The sequence below is a fragment of the Motacilla alba genome, chromosome 5, assembly GCF_015832195.1.
Source record: "Motacilla alba alba isolate MOTALB_02 chromosome 5, Motacilla_alba_V1.0_pri, whole genome shotgun sequence".
Classification (NCBI taxonomy): domain Eukaryota; kingdom Metazoa; phylum Chordata; class Aves; order Passeriformes; family Motacillidae; genus Motacilla; species Motacilla alba.
The window spans coordinates 28,357,430-28,384,201 of NC_052020.1; the positions used below are offsets into that span (position 1 = coordinate 28,357,430).

Consider the following 26,772-nt stretch of genomic DNA (forward strand, 5'->3'; position numbering starts at 1 on the left):
GACAAAGAAAGAAGTGAAAGTCATTTTTAGCTTTTGCTCTGACATGCAACACTTAATCATTGCCCTGAAAGGTTGGTTATATCTTTATAAGTGAGTTTATCAATGATGAACAAACTGAAGGAAAACATGTCAAGTGGAATATATGTGTAGTTCAACTTGATTTACTTGCCCCAGTGATTCCAAAGAAAAGCATGAATTCCTGAAATTGGACACACCTTTACCAGGAGGAAGGCTTCAGGCACAGTTCAGCAAAAACTACCAAGTTCAGAATTGTTCTCCCACTCCCATTGTCCTGTCTGAACAGAGGCACACCCAGGGAGTATATATCTTGGAGGGAATGAAGCAGATTTGACAGGAGTCTAGACAAAGGAAAAGCTAGTCAGAAGCTATTCTGTAGGTGACACAACTAATAGGCAGGCTAACTTGGAAGTAGTTATAGTAGAAGCTTTCCACTTAAGGTCAGATGTGGAAATTTCCTTAAGAAAAGCACTAAAGAGCTAAGAGTTGCATGGGATACCTGAGAAGGTTTGAAGTTTAACAGCAAGAACAGTTTCTATGGTCAAATACCTACCTTTTTTAAACATGGGGGGAAGAAAGAGCTATGCCTCTGTAGCTCACTGTTCTTTGCTACAGAGCAAAACTTGCCTAGAGTTGAAGTTAAACTTTTTATTTGGGACTGTCATTCACTTAAGAGCACACTGTTGCTTGATTTTTTTTTTACCAAATCTTTGTCTTCATATTGCATGAGGTTCTACTACTGAACTCTCCCCAGTTTTGGGATTTCAGCAGGGGTCGGGCAAAAAGTCCTTCAATTATGTGAAGCAACTGTGGAAACATTTGTGGTTTTGTTTGCCAACAGAACTAAAAGCAAAACTTGAGGACTTCTGGGTAAATTCTTAGAGTTCCAAGAGGAAACTTCAAAACTTAGTTTGCTTATGACATCAGCTATTCAAGCTAGAACTGATTTTCAAATCTTTGGGCTCAAAATGTACTTGTCATACAATTGGGTGAAATCCAGAAATGTTGAGGGACAGCTTTTAGGAATGCTTAAATTTATTCAAGTGTGGTAATTTTTTTTTCCTCCCACTCAGTTCCAGTTTCAGCACCAAAAAGCTCCTAGTGTTCTAGAAGATATACTGTGTTTTTCTCTAAGTTAATTACACAGGCAAAACTTGATTTGGAAGTTGGGACTGACTTTTTTTTTTAATTACTTTCATGCAAGAACCACATACACACAAACCAGGATAGCTTCATCCTCCTAGGATAAAAGCTAACAGCTACACATCATACCTGTTTACACACCAAGAGATTTTACAAAACAGTGCAAATGAGTTAGGCTGCTTCATCCTATGGGTGCGTTCAAATCCAGATTAGAAATCTGCAAAACATACACTGCAGTATGCTAATGAGGAACAGCTAGTTTCAGCTCCAATACGGCTGCCAAAGCGCTTCAGGTGAAGAAACACTTTTGTGGTAAAGAAAATCTCAACTTCTCTTCACAACCCAGCTAGTTTGGAGCTCCTTTAGGTATCTATTGTTCACAATAAAAATCCTGAAATTTATATAGTCTCACTGACAACTGAAGAGGAAGACAGGAAAAGCTGAAGTTTCACACCAATTGCTTTCCACTCCCTGTCCTATTCACCCTTAAGAGACACCCTATTTTAGTAACAAAATGGCAAATGTTTACCTTGTCTGGTTATTTAAAACTCTACCACCCACCTTAAATTTAATCCTGATTTTTCAGGGCATACATGACTAATATGTGAGCTGGGAAGTTCAGGAGAGCTCCAACAGTTAGATTTTAACAACTCTTCACATTTTAAGAAGGGTAATAGCTTAGGTGACAGCTCAAATCCAGCAGAGCACAATTTTTTTCTACTAATACATTTGTTACTTCAGGGGCACTGAGGAGAGGACAAAACCTGACAGCCTTGGAAAACTTAAGTCTTCAACAGCTACAACCAGTAACATCCAGATTACTTCAGAGACAACTAGACTACCTTGATGTATGAGCCCTTAATTTAGAAAAAGAAAAGCACCACTGAGTTGGAGCATAAAGCACTTTGTTAGTTCGCTCTGAAGAGAACATTCGGCTCCCTGGAAACTCCTGAGGATGAGCACACAAAACAAAATTTTGGGCTGACATACTTCCCTGTACTTCTAGACAATGGATTTAACAATCATTAATATGCTACAACCAGCAAATTATGTCCATCTTGTAAAAGTCTGTAGAAATTGAAACTACTACTCCTTCTACAGTTCAAGCTTCAACTGGGAAAGCAAAGGGAGTCCAAGAGCAGTTACTGCCATTGAAAGAACGTCCTGACTCTATGAAGCAGAACGTCCCTGGCTCTACAGAGCACCTAAGAATATAAAGCCCACAGAAGACAGCCTTGATTTTCAAACCTAGGGGTACGATCCCTGCTCATAAAAATTCTATCTGCCCCTATGCAATAGTAAAGAAGGAAAGACAGCCCATAGACAACAACAAAGTCAGGGGAATGCTAGTGTAGCAGCCCTGATAAAAAAAATCATTGCAAAATTCTTCAAGGTTCACCCCCTTTATGGAAAGCATGAGACATGTCAGGTAGCATAGCCACCAGCCACCACTGAAATACCTTATTCCACCATGAGGTATTACCTATCCAGAGAAGCAGTGTCACATGGCCATCACTTCAGATTTTTACCTACAAAGCTGAAGGATAGCACCTCTAGAATAACCTGAGGCCTTCAGGTACAGCAGCCAGAAGCACCATTCTCTTACAATCAAAAACTAAACCCCTGGACAGCTACATGTGCAGTGCATTTAAGAAATCCTGTCCCACGGCAAGCACTTTCAGAAGTTATGCTAAAGCTCTAGTCAGACAGATTTCTGCATCTAGCTTAATTTCCAGGAATATTTCAGATGCATTGCAGCTAATTGAGGGCAAATAACACCACCAGCTGAAGTACTAAGAATCCAGTAGGCTACAGTTTACTACAACAGCAGGAAGATATGGCAGCACTTACACCCAATCCCCTTACCTGACAGAACTCCAAAGCCTTGGCTGCAGATACTGGTATTGCTTTTAATTTTAAAAGGTGGATCAAGTTCTTCTAGATTTACATATTTTGAGGTTAAGACACAGAAAGGGAAATAAGTCAAGCTAATCTCCTGAACTGTGAAGCAAAAAGATTATTGCATTAACACCCCTGTTCATTTCACACATACCAGTCTCACAGATTTCTGTTAAAAGTAATTTGCTTCCATTAAGCCTGAGATGCACACACATTAAAACTCACATTTCCCTACAAGTTTGGAGTTGATAATACTCTAGTGTTCTGGATGCATACACATTTTTAAAAGCTAATTTTGCACACAGCCTACCTACTTTTGCAACACTTGTCTGCTTACTTTTAAGGGCAAAGGAATAAACCAAATGCAAAACTCCAGGCAGAAGCCAACAACAGTTACCACCATTCTGTATGGTAACTAAACCCAAATCAGAAGCAGCTTCTTGGCTCAGACAGAAACCCCTTTATCTGGCTAGTATCCACAAACTCCAACTCATTTAATATCCTCCACTTGGAAATTACACCCAAGAGCTTCTGGCTTTTTAGTTCTTAACTTGCACCTAGTTCTACCATGTATTTGTTTAAGCCCAAGTGTAGAATGCATATAAATCTGCTTCAAAGAAATGGGAAGGGAAGTGGTTTGATGTACCAGCTAGAGCAGGTTCTTTAATCTTCATGCTACTCAAGGTAGCCTATGCTGCAACAAAAGATTACCATACTACATGTTTCTTACTAGCATGTATATGGTATACACAGAAGCAAGATCTAGAGATAGTGTACATCTGGACATTAAAGGATACCACTACCTCTACCAGGTGTTTTCACCTAAGGATGCTTCCTTATCTATTTGATTCCCAGTTCACTCCCCCTCCATACCATATGTGGTCACACTGCTTCTTGTGCAACCCACAACAGCCAGAGAATCTGAGACAGTTACCTTTACATTAAGGCTGTATTGGATGGTTTTAATTTGTTGGAGCATCAAACCCTAAAGTATTAGCATTACAACTGAAGGATCATGTGATCTTATATTTTGGGTTCTTTAAATAACCAAAGAAAAAGTTGTTAATCAACTATTCTGGACTCAATGAAATTCTAGAACAAGCACTATTCCATGCATGATAAGCCTACATATAGCAGCTGAGTTAGTGGACTTTGCTCATCAAAAGGCAGAATATGGCTTCCCCGTGCAATTCAAGTTATAATTCTCAGTCATGAAACAGGGAAGAGAACAGGGATGGACAACATTTTCCACATTCCTTCTAGTCTGTGACCCAGGCAGTGGTAACAGAGGACTGATGGCCAAGAGAAACTCTGAAACAGAATCTGCCCACTAAGTGTTTGGAACCTCTCCTCTCTATTTGAGGATCAGGACTTCCATCTGGATATGATTCCAACTATCATTAACTGGACCAGTGGCCAAGAAAAACCTTAGAAAAACAAGTTATTTCATCTGTCCTACTTCCCCATCTTTCTTATCCCAACACACCTTCCCTTCCCCTTACTATAATTCTTTCTATCACAGGCTTTCCCATCAGAAAGCACTCACTTTTTTCAGCTCCTCAACCTCATCTTTAATCAACATCTCAGTGGCACAGAAAGAGCAGACTTCTTCCACTCTGAATAGGGTAAAATTACATTATTGTAGTTTGTCACGAGACTCAGAATAGAGAAAAATTCTATTAGGCCAATGCTCTTATAGCAGTGAATCAAATTTAACTTCAGACTGACAAGGGCTGCCATGTAGCCAACCAAGCCAATCTCAACAGTTTCACTGAACAGAATCTCAATAGTCTGTGCCTTGCACAAAAGGAATGTTGCACACAAACAGTCTGCTTCTTTCCCCTTAACCACTTCAAGTCAAAGTGTATGAGGCAAATTGACCCAGTTTACAGAGCCCTGGCACATGCTCTGGGCCTATACTCAAGCAGTGAGCAGTATGGTCCTCTGCAGCAGTTACTCAGGTACAATGCCCTGCTCACATTCACTCATTTACTTCATCCGGAGGCAACAGAACTCCAGCACCAGCCCAAGAGGGGAGTCCAGGTGCCCATGGCAGAGCAAGTTATCTGCCTACACACACCAGTTTCTGTATGACTTCCTCCACCTGCATGAAGACTCTGCCAGCAGCACTGGTGGGTTGCTTGTCTAGGCTTCACTGCCAGACTCTACTTGCCAAAACCCTGAGCCAACCTTTAATGATGCAGCCTCTGTTACTATAGTAACTAGTGTTATTTTCCTATCTCTAGGCGCAGACCTTGGGGGAAGTACTTAAGTTTGTTCTCATTTCACACCTACCACTCACTTGCCCACTACATAGCTACGTGCCACTCCAAATGAAAACCTCTGTCAGTGGGCCCTCCAAAGCAGCTGGCCCAGCCAAAAGCCAGTGGGAGGCAAAAATGCACAAACCAACATGCAGGCATATCCTTGTGAGCAGGCTACAGCTGGGAGACCACCAGTGAAGAGTTTGACAGTCCAGGCAGCTGGAGGCTCACGAGGCCGTCCAGGCCACCGCTCTAAGGACACACTCAGAACAGAAACATCTGACAGTCACAGAGTGGGTCAGGCTGGGAGGGACCACAGTGGCTCATCTGGTCCCACCTCCCTGCTCAAGCAGGGTCATCTTAGAGCACGTGGCACAGGATTGCATCCACACAGTTCTTTAATATCTCCAGTGAGGCAGACAGGACATCCTTCCACCAAGGGTGTTATTCCAGGCTGCTGCTGGTGCCTTGACAAAACCCAGTCAGGCTCAGGCCAGTCTCCAGAGTACCTGAAAGTGCCACACAGACTAGAGTGAATCCCTCCATAAACCAAAGCCAGTTTGCTCCATCGTCACCCACGACACTGTAGGACTGCACTTTCAGCATGAAGGCCTTCTCCTCAGACAGTACAGGCTTCCCTTGGGCCAGCTCTTATAGAAAACCATAACCATATTTGTCACCTCAAGTTTTTAAGAAATAGCATTGGCCAGAGAGCAGACCCACTATATGAGGCAATGTTTTCCTCACCAAACAAGCAGATGACTCTTTTCTAAAACCCATGAATATTGCTAACATTATCTGCATTGCTACTGCAGCATCCCACAGGAGCCTAAGCTGCACCAGGAACCTACTTTAATAAAGAGAAAAAAGATCCAGGATATGAAGCATGAGGCTGGTTTCAAGGTAAGGCCTTATCCTGGGAAAGCTGCTCTCAGGCTGAAGAGCCACTGATAGCCTGTATGAGGCCTTATACAAAGAACTCTTTTGTATGGTGGGTGGTTTTCACTATCCTGAATAAAACTTTACACCCTGGTGTGACTAGCTATGCTTTCCTGTTGTTACTCTCCTAAAGCTACAATGCCTCGTCCCCTCAACACAAAAAAAAAAAAAAAAAAAAAAAAAAAAAAAAAAAAACCAAAAAAAAAAAAAAAAAAAACCGAAAAAAAAACCCACAAAATGCAAAGTTTCATTCTTAGGGTCAGTATTCTGACCAAAATAGCCAGAATATATCGAACATATATATATATATACTGACCAATATAGCCAGAATACTTCTTCCTCATACCTACAAGCAGTAAAGTCATCACACACAGAAAGCTTCACATGGTACCCATATAAGCTCCTGAACACAAGTTGTGACTGCTCATGTGAGCCAGTCAGAAGAGGCAGCCAGTTGCATACTACTTCCATCACATCCTGGTAGTTTCTCTGCATCAGCAAACATCGCACACTGACCTCCCCCCTTTTCCAGAAAGCTCCAGCATGGAATAGATTCACCCACATCAATGGCAGCCTTCCCTGTTAGAGCAAGAACTACACAAACAAGATGTTCTCACAAATGAGCACAGGAACCTTAGAGTCCCACACATGCAATGACAGCACTTAAGCTTGTAAGCTTCATAGCTCAAGTCCCAGTAGCTGCTACTCCGCCAGAGTATCACTTAAGGACCAAAGCAGTAAACTACTCCCACTGCACACCAAGCTCAGCTCAAGGTCTGCTGTGCCACAAAGTCCCTGGATGGTGTATCAGTACCAGAGACATCGTGGCAGCTGCCAGGGGACTCTGACAGGAAGCCACCACACTGTCACACAGGATGCTTAAGTATGACAATCAGCACGGCAGCCTTCAGGGATCAGCTTTAGTTCCACCTGTATTGCTTCCATGTTTAGCTTTTAATGTTAGCATAAAGCTTATTGTGTAACACTTAACTGCACTGTCAGATGTGCCAGCACCAGAAGAACTGGGATTCACCAGCCAAGTAAGAGACAAATGGGGTTTTGTTTGTTTGGGGTTTTTTTGACATAGTAATGTCGCAATTAGTTTGAGATGGCAGGATAAGAACATCTAAGATATTTAAATAGCAGTATTAATATTTTAGAGCTACTACACTACTGAAATGAGTTTACAGTCATCTTACCAATTGCTTCAGGCCATCTGGAAATGAAAGAAGCCAAGAGAGCATCTGCTCTGCACTGTGAAGATTACCTTAGCACACCAGAGCTAGAAACTAAAAAACTAGTCCAAGAGGTTATCATTGTAGGTGTTCCACCAGCTACAGAGCTTGCTGCCACCACCAGCAAGAATACATGAGCAGCTTCTTTTTCTGTACCTAATCTTTTGCTGGCAAAAATCTTTCATTAACAGCACAGCTCATTAACATGAGTGGGAATATTCCTGTAGCTAACTCTGAAGCTCAGGCATCTAAACAACAACTCTAAGACTACACAAAGCAAGTAAAATCCTACAGCATTTGGCTGTTTAGAACAGGGCCTTCTGTTCCACTAGGAACAATGTTTTAACACTTCTCTACACAAGAATTAATCCTGTTCTTCAACACAGTTGCATACTGTTTAAAAAACACAAGTCAGAGCAATTTCTTTAGTACACATAAAGGAATTCAGCTAACATTAAAGGTCTAAAATGAGCAAGAAGAAGGAGAAGTAAGCAACATAGCTCCATATATATAATTAGAGTTTCCACCTGGGTAAAACCCTCACTCAACCAAAACAAGCTATCTGTTTGCCATAGAGCAACAAATCTGTCCTCTTTTCTAAATACTTGCCTTTGGGTACTTGTTTCTTCATTACATGAATCTCTCCAACAGTAAAGAAATCTAAAAGCATTAAAGGGCTTCAGTCACCAGTTACTTGTGTAGACCTTCGCAATGCAGAATGGTGATTAAGCTTAAACAAGCAAAAAAATTCAGTCATTGAAAACCTATCCTAACATTCACTCTTCTGTTTTAGACCTCCGGTGTGTGAAGCCCTGTGCCTTATATTCTTATTACACATGCTTTCATAATTTCTTCCCACCATAAAGAACACAGACTCCCTAATTTTGGTATGCATAAAGACAACTGCTTTGTGGAACTCTTCCTGTGGGGCTAGAGTGAACACAGAGCAGAACACACTCCTTGTGCCACTCCTGCATAAGCTGCAACGCTGCTGCCTCCTCCCAGAAGGGACAACAAAGCTGCAGGAGCCTTTTCAGCACTTTTTACCAAGACTCTTATTTGGGGTTCTAGCTAGTAGCCAACTGCAACAGGAAATAGCCAATGCTCTGTGGCACTCCAATTTATGCACTGGAATCTGTTGGTAGCATCACAATTTTGCTATTCACTACCTTCCCTTTTAAGAGCACTGAACTGTATGGTCCTCCCCAGTCTCCAACCAGCAAGCCTTTCACGGGAGGATATGACACATTTCCATGCATGAAATAGGAAGAACATTATAATGACTACCCTGTCCCCTCCTATCATCTTTTAGTCCTCTGAAGTCACTGGAGGGGTGCAGGTCCTCAGTCTTCCAGAAATCCAAGCCCATTCGTAGGACATCTTTTGACTGCTGCAGTCACATTGTGTGCCTTCTGCAAGCATCCATCATTTCTCTGCGCTAGTATTTGTCATTACTGCCACCAACAGTTCTCTGCCATACATGAAGTTCATAATGGTCAGGAGTTATACTCAGAAAGCAGAGGGCCAGATTTTCCCCTGAACTAGAAAAAACAAAGGTCACACTTAATTGTCCAGATGGAGGAAAACGAAGCTTCATGGCACCATCTATTTAATCTGCTATGAAAGGATACTGCTTAAATGCACCACACAGTAGGAGATGCAAGAGCCAGCCTGGTCAAGCTCCCCATCTATCACTTCGGGTTCAAGGAGAGGGGAAACAGCAAGACCTGGCTTGCTCCACACCCCAGATCTCACACCAGCAGAGAGAAAGATGCACACAGGAAGATAATATGAATAGAAAATAAAGCCTGATTATCTTTTTCCAGAAGGTAGCATCCTTCAAACAGACATCTTTCAATTATAGTCTCACAATGCTCTTTTGAGCTACAAAAGTAGAAGTGACCAGGTGATTGTGTAACACAGCAGAAACTTTACTAGAGTCTGTCAAGTGAGCAAACAAGTCACACAGCAACCTTGGGCTGCCAAGTTGTTTCTAGATATTAGAAAGACATAGATATTAGACTTCCTATGGGCTTCACTTGGGACAGTTGTTAGTAACTGTCATTGGGCAACAGCATACATGCAAGAGCCAGATGTTTCCTACAAGTCACTGACACCAAGCCTAAGGAATTCACATCACTGCTCATAGTTTCACTATAACAAGAAACAGCAAGCTTCATACATCTTTTGAGAGCCAGAAGTTCCTCAACAGACCTGTAGGTACTAGCTGCACTTTTAATTTACCTTGGTATTCAAGTAATTATCTTCAACTCACTTAATCTGAAAGTTCCATCCCTTATTGGCACAAGAGATGTAGATTCACCTATTTCTCTTCAATACCTCTAGGTTTTCAACATTTTCTGCAAACAGCAGTAGCCATTCTCTTCTGTTTAGTAACAGTAAACAGTAAAAATTTAGTAACAGTACTGGCTGCCTATCTTAGAACACTACAGTAGCAAGAGAAATGCAAGGAGGAAGATCTAGAACTTGATTCAAGCATTATTTCTGATCATTTGAATTCACTGAATAGGAGTAAAAACTGTTGTTCACCTTTAAAAGAATTTCAGCTTGCAAGTATCGTAGTTCTAGCACTTACCATACAGAAAAGAGTGGGAAAGAGCAGATATCACACTTAGCACTCGAACACTTACAAGAGCAGATCCCCAGAACTGCAACACTGACACCTGACCAGGGAGACCTCCTGACAGGAATACACTCTTGATCACAAGCCCACGCGAGAAATACATATTGGTGTAACCAGGTAATCATTATTTAAGAAATTGATAATAAAGTATTTTTTCTTTTATTGGAACCTAAAGTATGTCACATTTATACTAATGACAACTTTATTGGCAGTGTCTAATCGCTGCAAGAGATGAAGCTCAGGGGCTTTTATCAATCAACCTTGTTGCAAGCAAACAAACGAAACTCCTCATTTTCACATGACAATTTGCGGGGCCAAAAGACAGATTCCATAAGTAAGACATCCTGGAAATACACAGCTTTCCATTTAAGAGCTCAGTTAAAACACTAAGTTAAAGTTTTAAGGCACATCTTCCAACAGAACTACAGATGCTAGTGTTCACAGCTGATACTCTCCCTAGTCATGAAGGAAGAAATAGCAAAGTCGGCGTACTTACTTCAAGCAAAAAGTAAATCAGTAGTCCTTTGTATTTGGTTTCCCAGTCCCCTGAAGTAGCTCCCACTCCAAGACAACACAGCACAGGGAGCAATTAAACTGCCTTGCAAAGTACAGTACAAAAAATGGTATATATGAAAACTGGTATACAGACTCATTGTACAATCATGCACTACCATTAGGATTTTTTTTATTTCGTTTCAATTGAGCTTCATTAAAGCAGTTAGAAACTGGTACTGATGAAGACCCACGCCATCCAGCCAGACTCTTACTTATCACCTTTAAATTTCCTCTCTATTTGAAATCACTCTGATTTTGAGGTTTATGCTTGATATCAGGTAATAAAGATATATGCGTAACCCCCCTGTGTTTCCTGATCTTTTAAAGCAGGTCTCAGTAATTTACGGCACACATCAGTTCTGACTTGGAACTAGTGAGATCAGACTAACAGTTGCTGTTACACATCTGGCCATAAAAGAGGCTACACAGCACAGCTGAGCACAACAACATCAGTGCAGCCAGTGCTTTCCATAGCTCTGAGAAGCATTTAATGGCCTTCATGGTCAAACAACACTTGGATTAGAAAAAAAAAGAACATTTCACTAAAGTCCCTTGTTGTTTTACTTTGGCCAAGTAGGAATTTCAAAGACTCCAGTCTTGCCTAACTATAGTCTAAGTTAATTAGGTACTACACTTCAAGTATTTTAGATGGTTGGGTCAAAAATGCACACTGCCATTGCATCCAACATGCCTGCAGAGTGGCAAGTTTATTCTACTTACCCAGAGCTATGCAGCAGCATTGGCTGAAGAACAGCTACTGTTTTGCAGCTTTGTAATTGAAAACTCTCACGCTACTCCGTAGTGGTGCTGCAGTGGTAACACTCACTCACTGGGAGAACCATATTTAGAAAAATGTTGGGTTCTCCCCCAGAGCAATGTAACAGTTTGGTAAGTGAAATGAACAGCCCCAGTGAGAGTCAGGCATTGTCAGACTTAAAAAAAGAAAAGAAAAAAAAAAGAAAAGAAAAAAACCCCACCAAAACCAGAGCTAGACTCCTACAGGGAGAAACCTGGGCTGAAGGGATCTAGCTTTATTGGAAGGATTCATTTAATCCCTGCTTGGGAACATAAAAAAAAGAAAAGTCCTAAAGCTATGTGCTGGAAACAGGGGCTATATTAAATACAAGTCGAGCAATATAAAAACACAGCCTGCCAACTTCCCTCCTCCCGTGTTTTTCTGCAATAAATACCAACAAGTTAATAACCGGTGTATGAACTTCTCGCACGCAGCCGATACCCGGCTTTTAATAAGCAAGCGGGGGAGGCCCCGGCGAGGGTCCGCGCCCGGGGGACGCGGGGCCGGGGGCGCTGCCCGGCGGCCGGGGCTCCACCTGCGGCGCTGACAGGGCGCGGGGGCGGCGGGCCGGGGCAGGGCGCTGCAACCTGCCGCGCCGGGGCGGCAGCTCACTTACCCGGGGCCCCGTGGCTCGGTGGCTGCGACCCGGCGGCAGATGCACCAGCAGCAGCGCCAGCAGGAACGGGCGAGTCCCCGCGCTGCGCCAGGCCCGCGGCATCATCGTCCCTCGGGGCGGCGCGGCTCTGCGGCCACCAGAGGCGGCTCTCCCGGACGCTGCGGCGGTGCCGGTCCCCGGGCAGCAGGTTCCCCGCCTCGGCCATGGGGATGCCCGTTATAAAGCCGCGGCGGGGCGGGGCCGGCCGGCACTGACCGCGCCGTGCGCCTATCGCCGTGCGGCCGCCGCCAATGGCGGGGCCGCGCCGCCTCTCGCCCGGCCCCTCGCCACCGGGCGGGCGGCGCAGGGCGCGGGGCGGGCGGTGTCCCCGTGCCCGCGGCACCTGGAGCCCTCGGTGGCACCTGGAGATCCCGGCGGCACCTGGAGCCCGCGGGGCTGCCGGGCTGCGCCGCCCGTCCCAAAGCCATGCGGGGCACAGCCAGGCACAGCCTCGGGCGGGGGCAGTGACAGCTGAGCCGTGCAGGCGGGCCGGGCTAGCGAGCAAGTAAACTGGGCACAGGAAACCACCGCATGGTCCACAAACCGTGTTCATTTGGTCCTGGCTCTGGGGCCAAGGCTGCTAGGAGCGCAGATCCTCGTGTCACCTCCGTGCCGAGGCATGGCTGAGCCACAGCCACAGTCTGCCTCTCCCTGAAGATCTTCTTCTGCGTTCCCAGCTACACAAGTAGCCCCAGAGCCCATCGCTTTGTATTGCCCAGCAAATCCTTCAGATCTCATGCAGGTGATGTGTTCGGAGTCTTTGGTAATATATGCCTTGCACCTGGGAAAATATCCCAAGTCCAAGTTTGGTACCTCTTGAGATGACAAGCCCGTAGACTGCATGTGGGTCCCAGTTCATCCAAGCACCAGGCACTCCGTAATGGAAGTTTGGATAGAAAGTGAGCATCGTCATACAACGGGCAAGTTAGTGCAGCTGCAGAGCAGAAGCAGTAGAAGAGGGGAAAATGGAGATACATCTACTAGCAAGGCTCATATCTACAGGCATGTCTAAAGAGGGAGCAGTACCATGGCATTGCAATGGCAGCAAGCGGTAGAGCCTGAGCATTGGAGGCAGTGAGTAATGCCAAGCCCTCTACCTGACAGAGGGACTGAGCAGTGGAGAGATCTTGTGAACTAGACTGGCCTGCATTTACATCAAGTCCTTAATTTTCAAATTACTGGCTTGAGTTTGATGGAGGGCAGGGCAGAGGCCCAACATATTGCAGAGTAATATGCATGAGAGGTCATTGCTGTGCATGTAATAGTGATAATGACCTTTACGTAGGACTGTTTTGTGGTGCTTTTATGGAAACACATAAAACATGACATTTTTTCGCACAACGTATTACCCTTCTTTACTCAGTGACCTTACAAGAGGCAATACTCGCAGTTGCAAAAATTCCCTGGAGTGTATCCGCTAGGTATGGGGAGGGGCTGCTACGCCCACACAAAGAACCTTGTTACACAGCAGAAGTCATGTAATTCTGGCATCTTATCAGAGCAAAGCAGACTGGTTAGGTATAGCGGTTGCTTTAATCTTTTTTCCTAAAAAAAATTTTTAAAAAAATCAAAAATGCCAATATGTAACATTTTGTCATTAGCGTAGAGAGGATAAGCCGTTTGTTACTCACATGGAGCTCTGCCAGTATTCATTTTTCTTGGCTTACAGATTTCTCTGGGACTCCAAACACAGCACCCCATACAAGCCTACCTTAGTCCTAACCCTCACCACTCTGCCAGCCTGGTTCTAAGCTTTGCCAGCTCTTCTCCAGTATGGCCTGTGGTATCCTCTGATTTTCCATTTCAAAGTCTCTCTGATCCACACCTGAACATATGCCATTCCACATGACACGAGCAGAGAGACCTTGAAAGGAAGAGGAGGGGAAGAGCTGGGAAATCTGAATATGAGTGTCCTCGTGGATATCAGGATCAGCTTGGTTGAGGTTGGGCAAGTTATACCTGTGCACGCCTGAATCTCTGAAAAGACAGGCCGAATCTAGTACAGTTTTGTTGAGGCAGTGATCCCGCCACTGAAGTACCACATCACCTCATACTTAAGTCTTGATTAAATTCCAGTCCAGATAACAATATTACACTTGCCTACATTCTTCTCTCCAATTTCGTAGGGGGATTTTTGCATTTGACCTATTTTGTATTTTGCCTTCATGTGTTCTTTATCACTTGTACTTTAAACATGAATGCCTTTCTTTGGTGTATTTTTCACACACAAACACAAGGATATCAGGATCTTTATGCTAGATGTTTGTTACCACCATGAAAAAGTAATTGTTTTCTTAATCCCTAATAGAGAATACCAGCTACTCTGGAAACCTATCCAGCAGTGCCTATGAGGCTCTGACACCAGCAGCATCTTAACACCAAGCTTAAGAAGTTCCAGAGAGGGTCTGAAATTCCCAGTAACAGAAACCTTTGACCCCTTCATGGTCAGCGCTGTTCATAACCTTGCCACATGGCCATGGCCAGGTATTTCTCTGTAGTGAGAAATATTTCCTATGTGGATAGTAACTGCCTTGGTGCATAAGAGACTTCATAGCCTGGCCTGTGTATCACCACTAAATTTTACTGAGCTGTTCTGAGCCCAAAAATCTCAGCAAGTCACCATTCAGGAGGCTGGAGGGATATCCAAGCTCTGTTTAAAGACACCATTAAGAGAAAAAATACATGGGTCATTTCCAGTGGTCACTTTCACAGTTGAAAATGTGTGCCTAACTCTTGGCACACTGTGCCTGGTACTCTAGTTCATATAGGTGCACTTTACTGGTGTGTCATCAAAGAAAAATCTAGGTAAATAGAATAAACTACAGAAACAGAAAGCTTTGGGCCATTATATTCTCTGTTGTTTGTCTCAGGTTGCTGGCAAGTAGGAAGTGCCTGCACTGGGCATCAGTGGCATCGCAGAGATGTTGAGGAGCCAAGAGAAGGCTATTGACCAAACATAAAAGGAATTGGGCACCTAATCTTCTCTCTTGAACTCTTCTGAGAAACCCTGCCATCACTCAGAGCACCAAATACTGCTGGCACAGCGCCACTTCAACCAGTGATGTCTCACTAGCAAATTTTCCCAGACTCTGCAACTGAAAACCACAAAGAGAGAGGGACACAGAACTGGAAGAGAAGTTGTTCTTCATGTCCAGGCATTTGTATCCCAGGCCCAACACATGGATCCTTCAGAGGAAGATGTAAGCTGAGCCATAATGAATTCAGCTATGCAATGATGGTAAGGTAGCACTGAAACTGGTACCGTTGGGGCTTGTTGTGTGCATGAGATACAGCCTACGACTTGCATCTCTGAAGACTTACCCCAACCTGTGCCCGTCTGTGTTGATGATTAATATCTTGTTGCTATGGTGCTTGCATATCACGTGCATCACCACAAACTCATGGCACAGGACGTGTATATTGGTGGTCTTGACAACTGTTCAGGGAGAACTGTTTGATTGCTTTGATTATTTGCCTCTGCTTCTACTTGTCTTGTCCTCAAATAAGTTTCAGAAGATCACTGTCCTCTTTAAAACAGTATTGGCTCTCAGAACCATCATGGGCTTTATCTGCCACAGCTTTCATCAGGGCACGAATCCCCTCTTGCACATGTTTAGTAGAAATGATTATTCAACTTTCAACAGAGAATAATCTGCAGCCTCCAAATATGATGTAATTGCTTTTAGGGACTAATTTACCATTAGAGGTTCTTTATCAAGTCAGTAGATGCTACAATCACTCCTGCAAGAGGTTTAGATGTCACTTGTTGTCACAATTTTAAAAAGAGGTAGAAAAGAGCACGAGAAATTTGCTGTAAGATTTGTTTTTATGGGTTGTAACAATGCAGAATTTAGAGCTCTTTTTTTTTTGTTTGTTTGGGGTGTTTTGATGTGGGTTTGTTTGTTGGGGTTTTTTTTTTGTAACTTTGTGCCCATTTAATCATTTGGATGATTTTAATCGGAGAATTATCCATCGCTGCCAGGTCTTAATTGCTGAGAACCTGCAGTAGCAGAAGAACCTTTTCTACTATGCTGACACCTGCAAATCTCCATCTAGAGGCAAGTTTGGGGCAGTCCAGAGTAAAGACTGAAAAGCCACAGCTGAGCACATTCATGACCCTATGAAGAACAGCAACCACAGAAAGACAGAGTCTGTTCAATCACCCTAAAATGAGGTGGAATACAATTTCCCCAGCTTCCCAGACACAAGTAGAGTTAGGGGAGTGTGGGAAGGACTAAGTTTGACTCATTGATTATGAAGGTGGAAATCAGACATCATTGGGTTCAAAAAGTTTCAAATCACGGCATACAGCAATTTTACAGTGTCATCCCACTGTCAACACAGCTTTTTACTACATCTGGCACTTTACTGCATTCATTCCTTTCTTTTTTTTTTTTTTTTCATAATAATACTGCTGTATGGCAAACCACCTCTCCCCATGATGGAAGAACAGTCAGTTGCTGCTAACTGCAAAGTATTCACACTTGTTAAGAAGCAGAGATACATTGCTTTGGGGTGTTCAGCATGTTTTGGGGTGTATTTGCTGGATTATGTCAAAAAAAGAGAGTCTCAGCTTTTTATGGAAGCTAATTATATGTATGTACACATATGCTTGAATTAAACAGAAACTCTTTTAGTAAAAAATGTCTTATTAGGCTTTTCATCCTGGAAGCTCTTTGCAGAATATTCACTTATACTTGAACAAAAAGCTTTGTCAAAAATATTACAGGATTTCAAACTTTTTCCCATAAAATCCATTTAGAGTCTGCCACTTCATTCATTATACTTCATACAGAAATTCTGTTCAGACTTTTTCTCTAGAAAGTATATTAAGTTGTATTGGTCCTGGCTGCACTTCTTTGGTTTCCCAAAGAGTTGCTAGTAGAGTTCCCACCACTGCCAGACCCTCACCTCTCACTAGTGCCCATCCATCTGATCCTAATAACCCAGTCATACCCTCATGTATCTATATTATTCTATCATGGGAAGAGGCTGTTGGCCATACCCCAGTATTATTATGAAAACAGAACAAAATGAAACCAAAAAGAAAGGAATGCAGTAAAGTGCAAGATGTAGTGAAGAGGCAGTAATGCTCATTTGATCTTCAGTATGTTTTTTCATGGTACTTCAGCACATACATATTTTTAAGGGTGGAACTACTACAACAACATAGCTGAAGTTAGTCTGTAATCTGCCAGCTCTTTGAAAACAAGGATATTCTCATTGTTTGGCCCTTTTACTCTTACTTCTGTTTTGCAAATTATAGGGTGTAATGCTAAAAACCAATATGAGGCCCACTGCAGTGGTAGTGAATGATGGGTATGTATGTGGCACTGGAAAATTGAATGACTCTTCCAAATATCTATCTAATAGATTTCTAATGCTAATTGTGCACTCCTTTGAATTCTGTAAAGCAAATATAACATCACTCCAGGCTCTAAACAGAATGCCAATCGACCATATCTTTAACCTTTAGAATCTTTAAAAGTACTTAGTGACTTGCCAATTTTTTTTTTTTTATTATTTTGTCAGCTATGAGTTTGAAGTTGGGTTGGACTCCATATGGACTCCAGAAAAGAGATCTGTTCCAACCTCATTTATCAATCTTATCAAGGCAAGGATTCCTTCTGCTCATCCTGTCTACCTGGGTGGGATAGATGGAAAGTGGGTGGGGAAAAAACAACCTCTGCACTGAAATTTTGAGGACTTGGTACTCTGGGCTGCAAATGCGAAGGAAAGCAGCTGGTGAATCCCCCATATATGAGAACTCTCTGCCCATGACGAGTGGGCTCACCACTGAAAGTGCAAAAGAAGTGTGTGTGGGAATCAGGCCGGGGCTCATGGAATGCAGGGTCTCTTGCCTGACCTCCCTTCCATGTGGTCCTCCACCAGCACACACAACAACAAAAAGGAGAAGGAAGCAACTGAGGACCAGGCCCTGTGAGTTCAAAAAGTTATGATATTGGGACTATATTTTGTTGCTTGAGCACATTTGCCTTGCCTCACAGAAACGCTCAGATGAATGCAATGAAGTATTTTGTCTCACGGGTTAGCACCCCCCCCCCCCCCATCTGCCTCTCTCTATTAGCAGTCCGTATCTTCAGGAAACTCAGAATCAGATTTATGTTCTAAATGGCATGAAACAGCTCGGAAATATACTCCAGCAAAGAAATCCTGACATCAAACTAGGCACTCTTTGTCTTCTCAGTTGTGGAGGCAAAATGGTGACAAAACAGCAGAATACATTCTAAGATGCCTTGATCCCGCAGTGTTTCATCAGGGCCAAGAGTAACACTTGTTATCGGACAAGCAAAGTTTGTTTTTTCTTCCCTACCAGTTTCTTAGCACTGATTTAAGTTTCACACTGACACCAGCAAAACGGCACTTAAATCACAGCCCTGAGAACCAGCTACATGTATCCAAAGCTGAGCAGAGTTCAAACCTCAGCCCTGTGCTGATACAGAGTCTTTTCTGTTTTAAATTGCCCACCCACTCACTATTCCCAGCTGCAGAGCCACATAACGTTCAAAGACCACACACAAGGTGCAAGAGCAATAGGGGCCTGTTGAAAATTAAAGTGCAACAGCTTAGTCAAGAGGATAGACTCCAGCATTGCTGCCTAGAAAATGGGGGCAAGGAATGAGACAGAAGGGCAGACAGGACCGTGGGAGATCCATACAGATAGCGATGGGAATCTACACTGGAGTCTATTTTTCAGAAATCCCCTATCCTCAGCTCAACAGATAACAGAGACACACAGAGCTTCCTATATGAACACAGGCAAGAATCAGCTCAGAAAAAGAGCTGCTGCTTTCCAGAAGCTAGACGAGATACTAGGGTCCCAGGATTTGTTCTTAGCTTAGCTGAAAGCACCTAGAGTTGGTCAAAAACCCCCTCTGTGCCTTATTTCCCCTTCTTGAGCAAGTGTAAAGAAGTATAAGACATGTTTGCTACGTTCCGTTGCCCCCAACAGACAACAAAACTGTCAAAGAGCTCTGGTTTCTTCTCTCCAGTGCTGCTGATGAAAGGACCTTGCTCTGAAATGCACTCACTTGAATGCCATACAGTAGTGTCACCTATTTCTCTTCTTCCCCTTGTAAGAGCACATTGCTATTGAAAACTACAGTGTTGCATTACCACTCAGTGGTGGCACAAAGGCAGAAGTGGGCCAGCACCATCACACATCACAGTGCAACACACCCCTTTTCAGAAAAGACTGTGGTCCTCCTAGTGACTCCAGGCTAGTACTCACAGGGTCTGAGGCAAACTGGTGAAAATAGACCATATCCTGAACCTATCTGCTCATATGGCCAAGTTTGCACAAGAAAAGACTGTTCACCTCAAAATGTTTTAAAAACATTCTTAGGTTTTGTCCTGTTGCTTCTATACACATAGACTGTCTTCATACATCAAGATTTTGTGCTTCGTCACTAACCAATGCTAAATGCTTAATGGCTGAGTCAAGATGTACTCTAAGTATGGGCTGTTTAATCCATCACTAAATGAAACGGCTTCACTGCTGAGACGAGGCAATGTTGTAACAGCACACGGCACAGCCCAGCAGTCAGAACAAGAAACAACCAAGGTGGTTTCTAACAAAGTGCTCAACGTGTTTGAAGAGGCAGACTGCCAGCACTCTATGGTGTCATCCTACTCCCTACTTCTCAATTGGGACAGCAGCTAAGAAGAGAAGAAAAGAGGAAAGATGAAAAACAACATGCCATGAACTTTCTCACTGCAACTCTGATTACTACTAGCAAAAGAAAGCAAGTCAAGGAGGCACTGGAAGCAAAGACTCAGTGAAGTACCCCATACCAAGTACTCTGAGATGGTGGTTTGAACCCAGAACCACATAGCGTAGCTAGCATGTGTTCTTGTAACGATCTAAAATTGAAGCACAGATACAAACGTGCTTGCGGCACTGTCAGGCTCCTACCTGTGATCCCAGGTTTGGGCTGCAGAACACACACAACAATAAAGAGAAAGATACCAAGACTGTAATTTTTGTAGTTAACTCTATTGCTCCATTAATTTCACCACCTTCTTTAAAAAATGGGAAATATAAAATAAAATATAGGTATACATGCACACCATTTTGATCTTTTGATTCCTGTCAGAAACTCAGTGCAGAATAAAACCTTCCAGCACACAATTGCTTGCATCCAGCTTTTTGAAATATCCCACTGTGATACATATCAACCTTTTCCTTTTGATTGATAGACTTTGCTAGGGAAACACAGCAGAACAGATGTGTGTGCATGGGTGCCATCAAATTAATTTTAACGCTCTTTTTTTCCTGCTCCCCCCTCCCACCCACATGCTTATAAAGTTATTCTGAAAGACATGAGAACTCTAAATAATGGGGGGAGGGAAAGTGGGGATTAAAGCACATCTGAAGAAAGTAGTATAAAATTGCACTGAAAGCAAAAAATCCTCCCACCATAACCTACCCTTGTCCACCCCTGTGTCAACAAATATGCAACCAATTAATGTAATTGCAGAGTTATTTATGGCGCACAGGAAAGTGTAGTCAGGGACCCTGAGAAACAAGGTTGTGGGGATAGGAACGCCTGGGTTTCCCCCTCACCCCCTCCTTTGCAGATGTTTAAGTTGACTTGTGGTGTCCATGTGTCTCATAACCAGCAGCCTGTCTACTTTGCAGGTGTTGCTTGCTGTATGGGGGTGGGTAAAGTGGATGAAAGGAGACCTGGAAAAAAGTTGGCGTCTTCTGATTTCAAACTGTGACCAAAAGATATTGGTTGGATTTAGATATTCCCCCGCCTACTCCCACCAACTTTGCAGGCTACAAAAGCCCCATACTTAATCCCTTCAGATGACCCTTCCAAGAGCAGCAACAACATTTGAACAACAGGGGGAAAAAAATTTCTTAGCTCCATGATTTGATTGTTCAGGGTGACAGTTTTGTTACTGTTCAGTGCCCTGCACAAGAGAGGTTTTAATTAGAGCTATTGAGTGGTTTGAATTGGCACAATTAGGGTCAGCATTAATGATTGCTGCATGTGTTCTTTTGAACAGTAAGGGCTTTTTTTTGCCCATGGACAGGAGGGGGTAGCAGCTAATGAACTAGGAGAGTGCAAATTATCTCTGCAAAGCTGGGGCAAGTGTAATACACACTGGGGATAAAGTGGAGAGCAGGAAGAGAGAACACAGCTTATGGGGCTGATCAAGAAGACTTCCCAGGAGTGTACTGGGCACCATCAGTCTCCAGTGCTTGCCATTTGCTTCCTCAGGTGTTAGGGCTACATAAAGCACTGACAAAGATGTGTTTCTGTATCGCATGGAACACCTCAGAAAGGCAAAGTATACTCAATATTTTCATACTGAAAAATACAAAAGGAGAATGAGAAAAGCAGTCTGTTCTCAGCAGTCTGCTGAGAACAGTAGTCTGCTTCAAAACAAGGATGTGCTCATGCAAATTGGTACTCCCATGAGTAGGCTTGTAGGTTTTACCCACCTCCCATTCCCTTCAGTGTGATACTGGATCAGTTCAAAGGAACTCAGCCACATAAGAGAGAGACATATACATTCGTGTACAAGGACCCTGCTGTGTGTGTGTGTGTAGAAATGCCTCCCAAATACACACACCTGCTTTAGCAGCACAGCAGGTGAATGCCAGAGCCCCATGCAAACGGCACCTCTGCCAAAGGCTGCTCCTTAGAAAACAAGAGTCCTCACAGAGTGTGCCACCTGACTTAAGGAACAGACCTCCTGGGGGGCATACCTATGGTCTCCTCAGAACTTGTAGATCTCTAATGTGTTCATTACAGAGTCTCTTCCTGATCCACACAGTCCGTGAAGCTCTTCAGAAATGCTCCCAGGTTGCAGGAGGAATACACTCCCATGTCATTCCAGCATAGCCAAAGAGACTTCTCTTCTACAAACCTACTTAGCGACAATACCCGTGTGGGTGCAGGGACTCGCTGGCAGCACTGGACCTGCCCCACTCTTGTGAAGAGCCTCCACTGTTTCTGGACTGTGCATGTCCTTCCCAAAGCATGCACTATTTTTGCCTCAGGCCTACAACAAAGCTTTCAGAGTATTCTCCATTTACTAAAACAAGCTTTTGGTCAGGCATTATATTAGAACCACAGGCCTTGCTTTGCCTTCGAGGTACAGAAAGGGTTTTGTTCATGTGCCAGCTACCCAGTGGTGGAGCTGCCCTCCCCCAGAGACAGCCACTCCCCACTTATATGTGCAAAACATCTGTTTTTACTGATGGTGAGTTGACCCTCTGATACCTGAATCAGCCTCTAAGTTCCTTCTGGGCTCCAAAAAGCCCATCGGGCCTGCTGTAAAATGTCCTTTCTCATTGCCTGCAGTCATATTGTCTCCTGAATGTGATCCAAAGATGGAGATACATTGCCAGGCACCATGCATCAAAGAAAAGGCTGATTCTTCAGTAAGTTTAGTTGGTAGAGCAGAAATGTATATGCTGTCAGAGGACCGATCCTGGTACATTTTTCAGAAAACATTTTCAGCCAAATTTTTTGCAGCCATCCCAGAGTGTGGCCACCAACACCTAACCACTAAAATTTTTCAGGCAGAGCATTGGCACCAGCCAAGGCTGCACAGCCCACCAGCTCCTTCATTGGCAAAACAGGTAAAACTGTGTGCATGACTGGAGTGGAGAAGCTGGGTGGAATCCTGGGTGTGCAGTCTTGGCTGGGAACTAGTCAAATATTTCACCTTTTGTATATGCAAAGGAAGACAAAGGTGCTCAAAATATGGAGAGAATTAGACTCTTTGGTGTGGTTAAAAGAGCTTTCTGTGCATTTCTATTATGAGATATCTTCAGATCTTTCAGCATCTTACTCTCTCTAAACATTACCTTCTCTTAAAAAAAATCCAATTTCTCTGGCTTTTTAAAGTAGGTAATATAAATTATGTTATTATTACCTAGGATACACAGTAGCCCAACATGTTTGGGAAATAATTACCGGCCAAAATCTTGCCATGCAAACAGGGGTCAAACAGCCTGTTTGTGCATAAAGAGCTCATATTCACTAATAGGCTTAATCCAGTAGGAATTTAGTCTGCAACGTGAAAATTTAAGCAATGATGCTGCTCAATGCATTTGAAGCCTGTGGATAGATACAAATCTAATGGACACTCACAGCTAGGATAATCTCACCTAGTTTTCAAGGCAGAAAACTAAGGTAGACCCATTCCCCTCAGGTGTGGGTTACCTACTCATTTGTGGCCTCACAAGTTCTTTATCTTACTACAAATTTTGTGGTCCTCATGTCCAAGACATATGAGAGTCCATCTCATAAAGGATCTTTCCCCAGGCGTGCTAACCTCCAGGGCATAAAGAGCCCAGCAGTGCCTGGCAGAGGTCTATGGCTGCCAGCTGGAGCTGGAGGTGAGCAGGTAGATGGCAGGAAGGGGAGAGCAGAGCTGCAGCAGTTGTCTCTCTTGGGAGCAAGCAGTGTGGCTGCAGGTGCTTCAGCTCACTCAGCACCCCTGAATGGAGAACACTTCTCCCTGCCCTTGGCTGGGCAGGAGGAACTGGTTCCACTGGGGCTCAGCAGAGGTGCAAAATTGGGGTGCTGAGGGAAGGGCAGAGACACAGGCAAACACCTCATAGGTGCTTTTGCCATTGGCTGCTTTCGCGCCCTCTCCCCCAAGCCTCCCTCATAAGGACTTCAACTGTTCCCATGGCCAGCAATTTTGTTTGGGCAGGCATCCAGCATTGCTTAGCAGATCCAAAATGACACCTCACACATTCTTGAAGGTGTGAAAGAAACAACCAAGCTGAATCGTTTCACCACTCTCAGGGTACTAGAGGTGATACCATAGACTTGCCAAGGAACACGCAAGGACATCCACAAACATTTCACGACCACCTTTTTTGAGTCCACTTTGTTATTAAACAGTCCTGGCTTTTGGCATTAGCGGGAAAGCAGAGCATACAACTGCTCAGACAGGACCTCTACCTTGGCTTTCTTGTCATATATCCTCAAAAAGGAAAGACTTTTCAGTAAGAAGTTGATTTATGTCATCCAATAAATATATTAATAGTCTTCATATGGATCATTTACAAGCAGATAATAACTCCGCAGGCGGGAGGATGGGGCTAACACCATAGGCACCAACCTGCCAGCTGGGCCATGGCCTGAGGTTCAGCTACCTGGAAAGAGTCTGGAAGCTAACAGGCAAGAAAGTGGATGTGACGTGGAAAGCTGAATGTGAGAGGGAATATTGTGAGAAGCTGGCAAAGGGTGCAGGTGATGCTGTGAGGGCTGGCTGGATCCCTCATGTGGTTATGGGGAACGTGTGTGAGCAACAGCCGAACCACAAGATAGCTGGAGTGGAGCACTGGGGACATTCTGGGAAAAGGGGCCTTGCCAGGCCAGCATGCCTGGTAGCCATACCTGTAACAGCATATAAGCCCGAGATAGCCTGGTTAGCAGTATCAGAAATAGCAAACCCAAAAATGGATATATGGCAAAACCAGGACTGCAAGGGAAAACTAGTTAAGTGCAGGTTGTCTCTCTCGATTGAGGAACAGAAATGGAGATGCAGGGGTGGTAAAGAAAGAGTTCAAGGAACAGAGAAATGGATAGTAAGAGACACGATTCATGTGTCTGGGAGCATTTGTCAAGCAGATCTATGCTTGACCACTGCAGCTGGAACCAGCAATGAACCAAACCCTTTGTTTCTGACTATGCCTCCAGAGTCAGACCACCCCAGCCAGTGGACAGGGCTTAGAAGTGCAGGCGATTAGCTTTCGCTAGCTGGACTGACAGATTGAGCATCCCAGCGGAACCAGTTTGGAGCCTGTTCCAGAGCAGATGTCATTAGCAAACATCCACCACTGTGTAACAGCTAGGATTAAGTGGGTTTTTGCTTTTCAGTTCAATTAATACAGTTAAACTATTGGAATTATAGAAGGTGCCTTGTTTACCTTCAAACTCATGGTATACACCCAAGACATTTTCCAGGAAAATCATTTGCACTGAGAAATCAGTATTGCATGTCCTCTGCCTTAGTGTAGGCACTGATTAGGAAATAGAAAATATGCAACAAACCTTTCTGTGAAGTGATGCTTAAAAGTTCTGCAAGCACTCCCAGCAGAAGTTATAAATGCAGACTTCAAAAACTTGTCAGAAAAAAGCAAGTTACTCAAAATGTACTTCATCTGAGCACTGGCTGAATGCTTCCTACAGACTTATTTTACTGAAACAGTCATCTCCATTTTATTTTACTGAAATTTCATCTCCAACCTGAGAGAAATATATCTTGTCTTTAAGCTCTACTGAGAGAAATATATCTTGTCTTTAAGCTCTACAACATTTAATTATACCTCAGATCACCCACAAATTAGCAGAGGCTGTGCTTTTCAGAATTTCTCTGTATCAGCGTTGCCATACCGCTGCATTTCTGTGGTGCAGCCAGACCAGCACTACTTGCAAGCAGACCAGCTAAGAAAAGGTGATGAATGACCTCACAGAGACTAAGCTGTGAGATATCTCTCCTTGGCCCAAATATTGAGCAGTGGATTCACCCTTGCAGCCTTTTCTCAATGTTCCCAAGTCTCCTTCCCCTGGCAGATCCAGGGTTTGTCCTTGCCTGTGCCAGCAGCCCTATGCACCCAGAGCTTCAGGTTTTCTTTCCTAGGGCAGACTGCTCCATCTCACTCTAGAGCTCCTCATTCCTTGCTCCCTGCTGTAACCTCTTCTGAAGGCACCTTTTGCTCCAGCCTCTCTACAAGGAAAATAAGTTACTTAGATTCTGTATCTACCAGCACTTTGGAAAACTCCAGTGTTGCCAAGGCACTAGCAGAGGGCTGAAAGCAGACTTTTTTTTTTTTTTCTGAATGCTCTCACAGCACAGAAACATGTGCAAAGCTGGACTTAGAATATTGTCAAATTCATCAGATATGAAAAATATCATATCAAATATCAGCTGCAGAAGTGTTTGTGAGAAAGCAAGAGAAAGCTGGAGACTTTTAGCAGAGCTGGGCAAATGAACCACCATTAAGAATTCTACACAATTTGAACTATTTATCCAGTTGACTCTTTATTTAATTTTAAGCAACATCCCTTTTGCCACCTCAGAGATTTTTTTTCCCCACAGTTATTAGGATTTTTCAATATTGTTGCCTTGATTTGGGAGAAGAGTATATATCTCCTTTTGTCACATCAAGCTACATTCTCACATTAAAAAGAAAAATCAGGCAACCAAGCTGATTTTCAGCTACCTCTGCTTTTAGAGCAGAGCCGTTCCCCTGGTTAACCAGTGGGATGGATCAGAAGTCATGGCCCAGGATGCTTGGGAGTGTTTATCAATAAGCTGATACGTCTTAAAAAGGGCAGCTGGTGTGAGGAAAAAGCACTAAGAAGAAGAGCAACATGAACTGCACAATAACTTGGGACTAGCATCAGGAATTCTAATGTAAACAGTTCAGATTTTTGTGGGTAAATCCATCACTCAACTCACAGTCACAACTAACTTGTATTGAAGAGTTTCTGCAGCCTAGAAGGGCAGCAGATCCTCCCACCTGCACCACAACCCAACCAGCACCTTTACAAAGATCACAGTCCCCAGAGCCCAGCCCCTTCATCATCACCCTGCCCAGGCCCAGACCCCATGCTTGGTAC

General features: G+C 43.6%; 1 protein-coding gene across 10 annotated transcripts in view; it reads right to left on the reverse strand.

Moving 5' to 3' along the window:
- Nucleotides 1-26,772, reverse strand: part of SMOC1 (SPARC related modular calcium binding 1) — a 161,242-nt gene that overhangs the window by 118,869 nt on the left and 15,601 nt on the right. For 3 of the 10 annotated variants that reach the window (XM_038136797.1, XM_038136800.1, XM_038136799.1), the window contains exon 1: nucleotides 12,110-25,367. The exons of 4 other annotated variants lie outside the window; for them this stretch is intronic. In XM_038136797.1, coding sequence (XP_037992725.1) covers nucleotides 12,110-12,214 — 105 coding nt within the window. In that variant the 5' untranslated portion in view covers nucleotides 12,215-25,367. Of the gene's footprint in view, nucleotides 1-12,109; nucleotides 25,368-26,772 lie in introns of those variants that run through there. 3 more of the 10 variants (XM_038136796.1, XM_038136802.1, XM_038136798.1) reach the window with 3 other exon arrangements.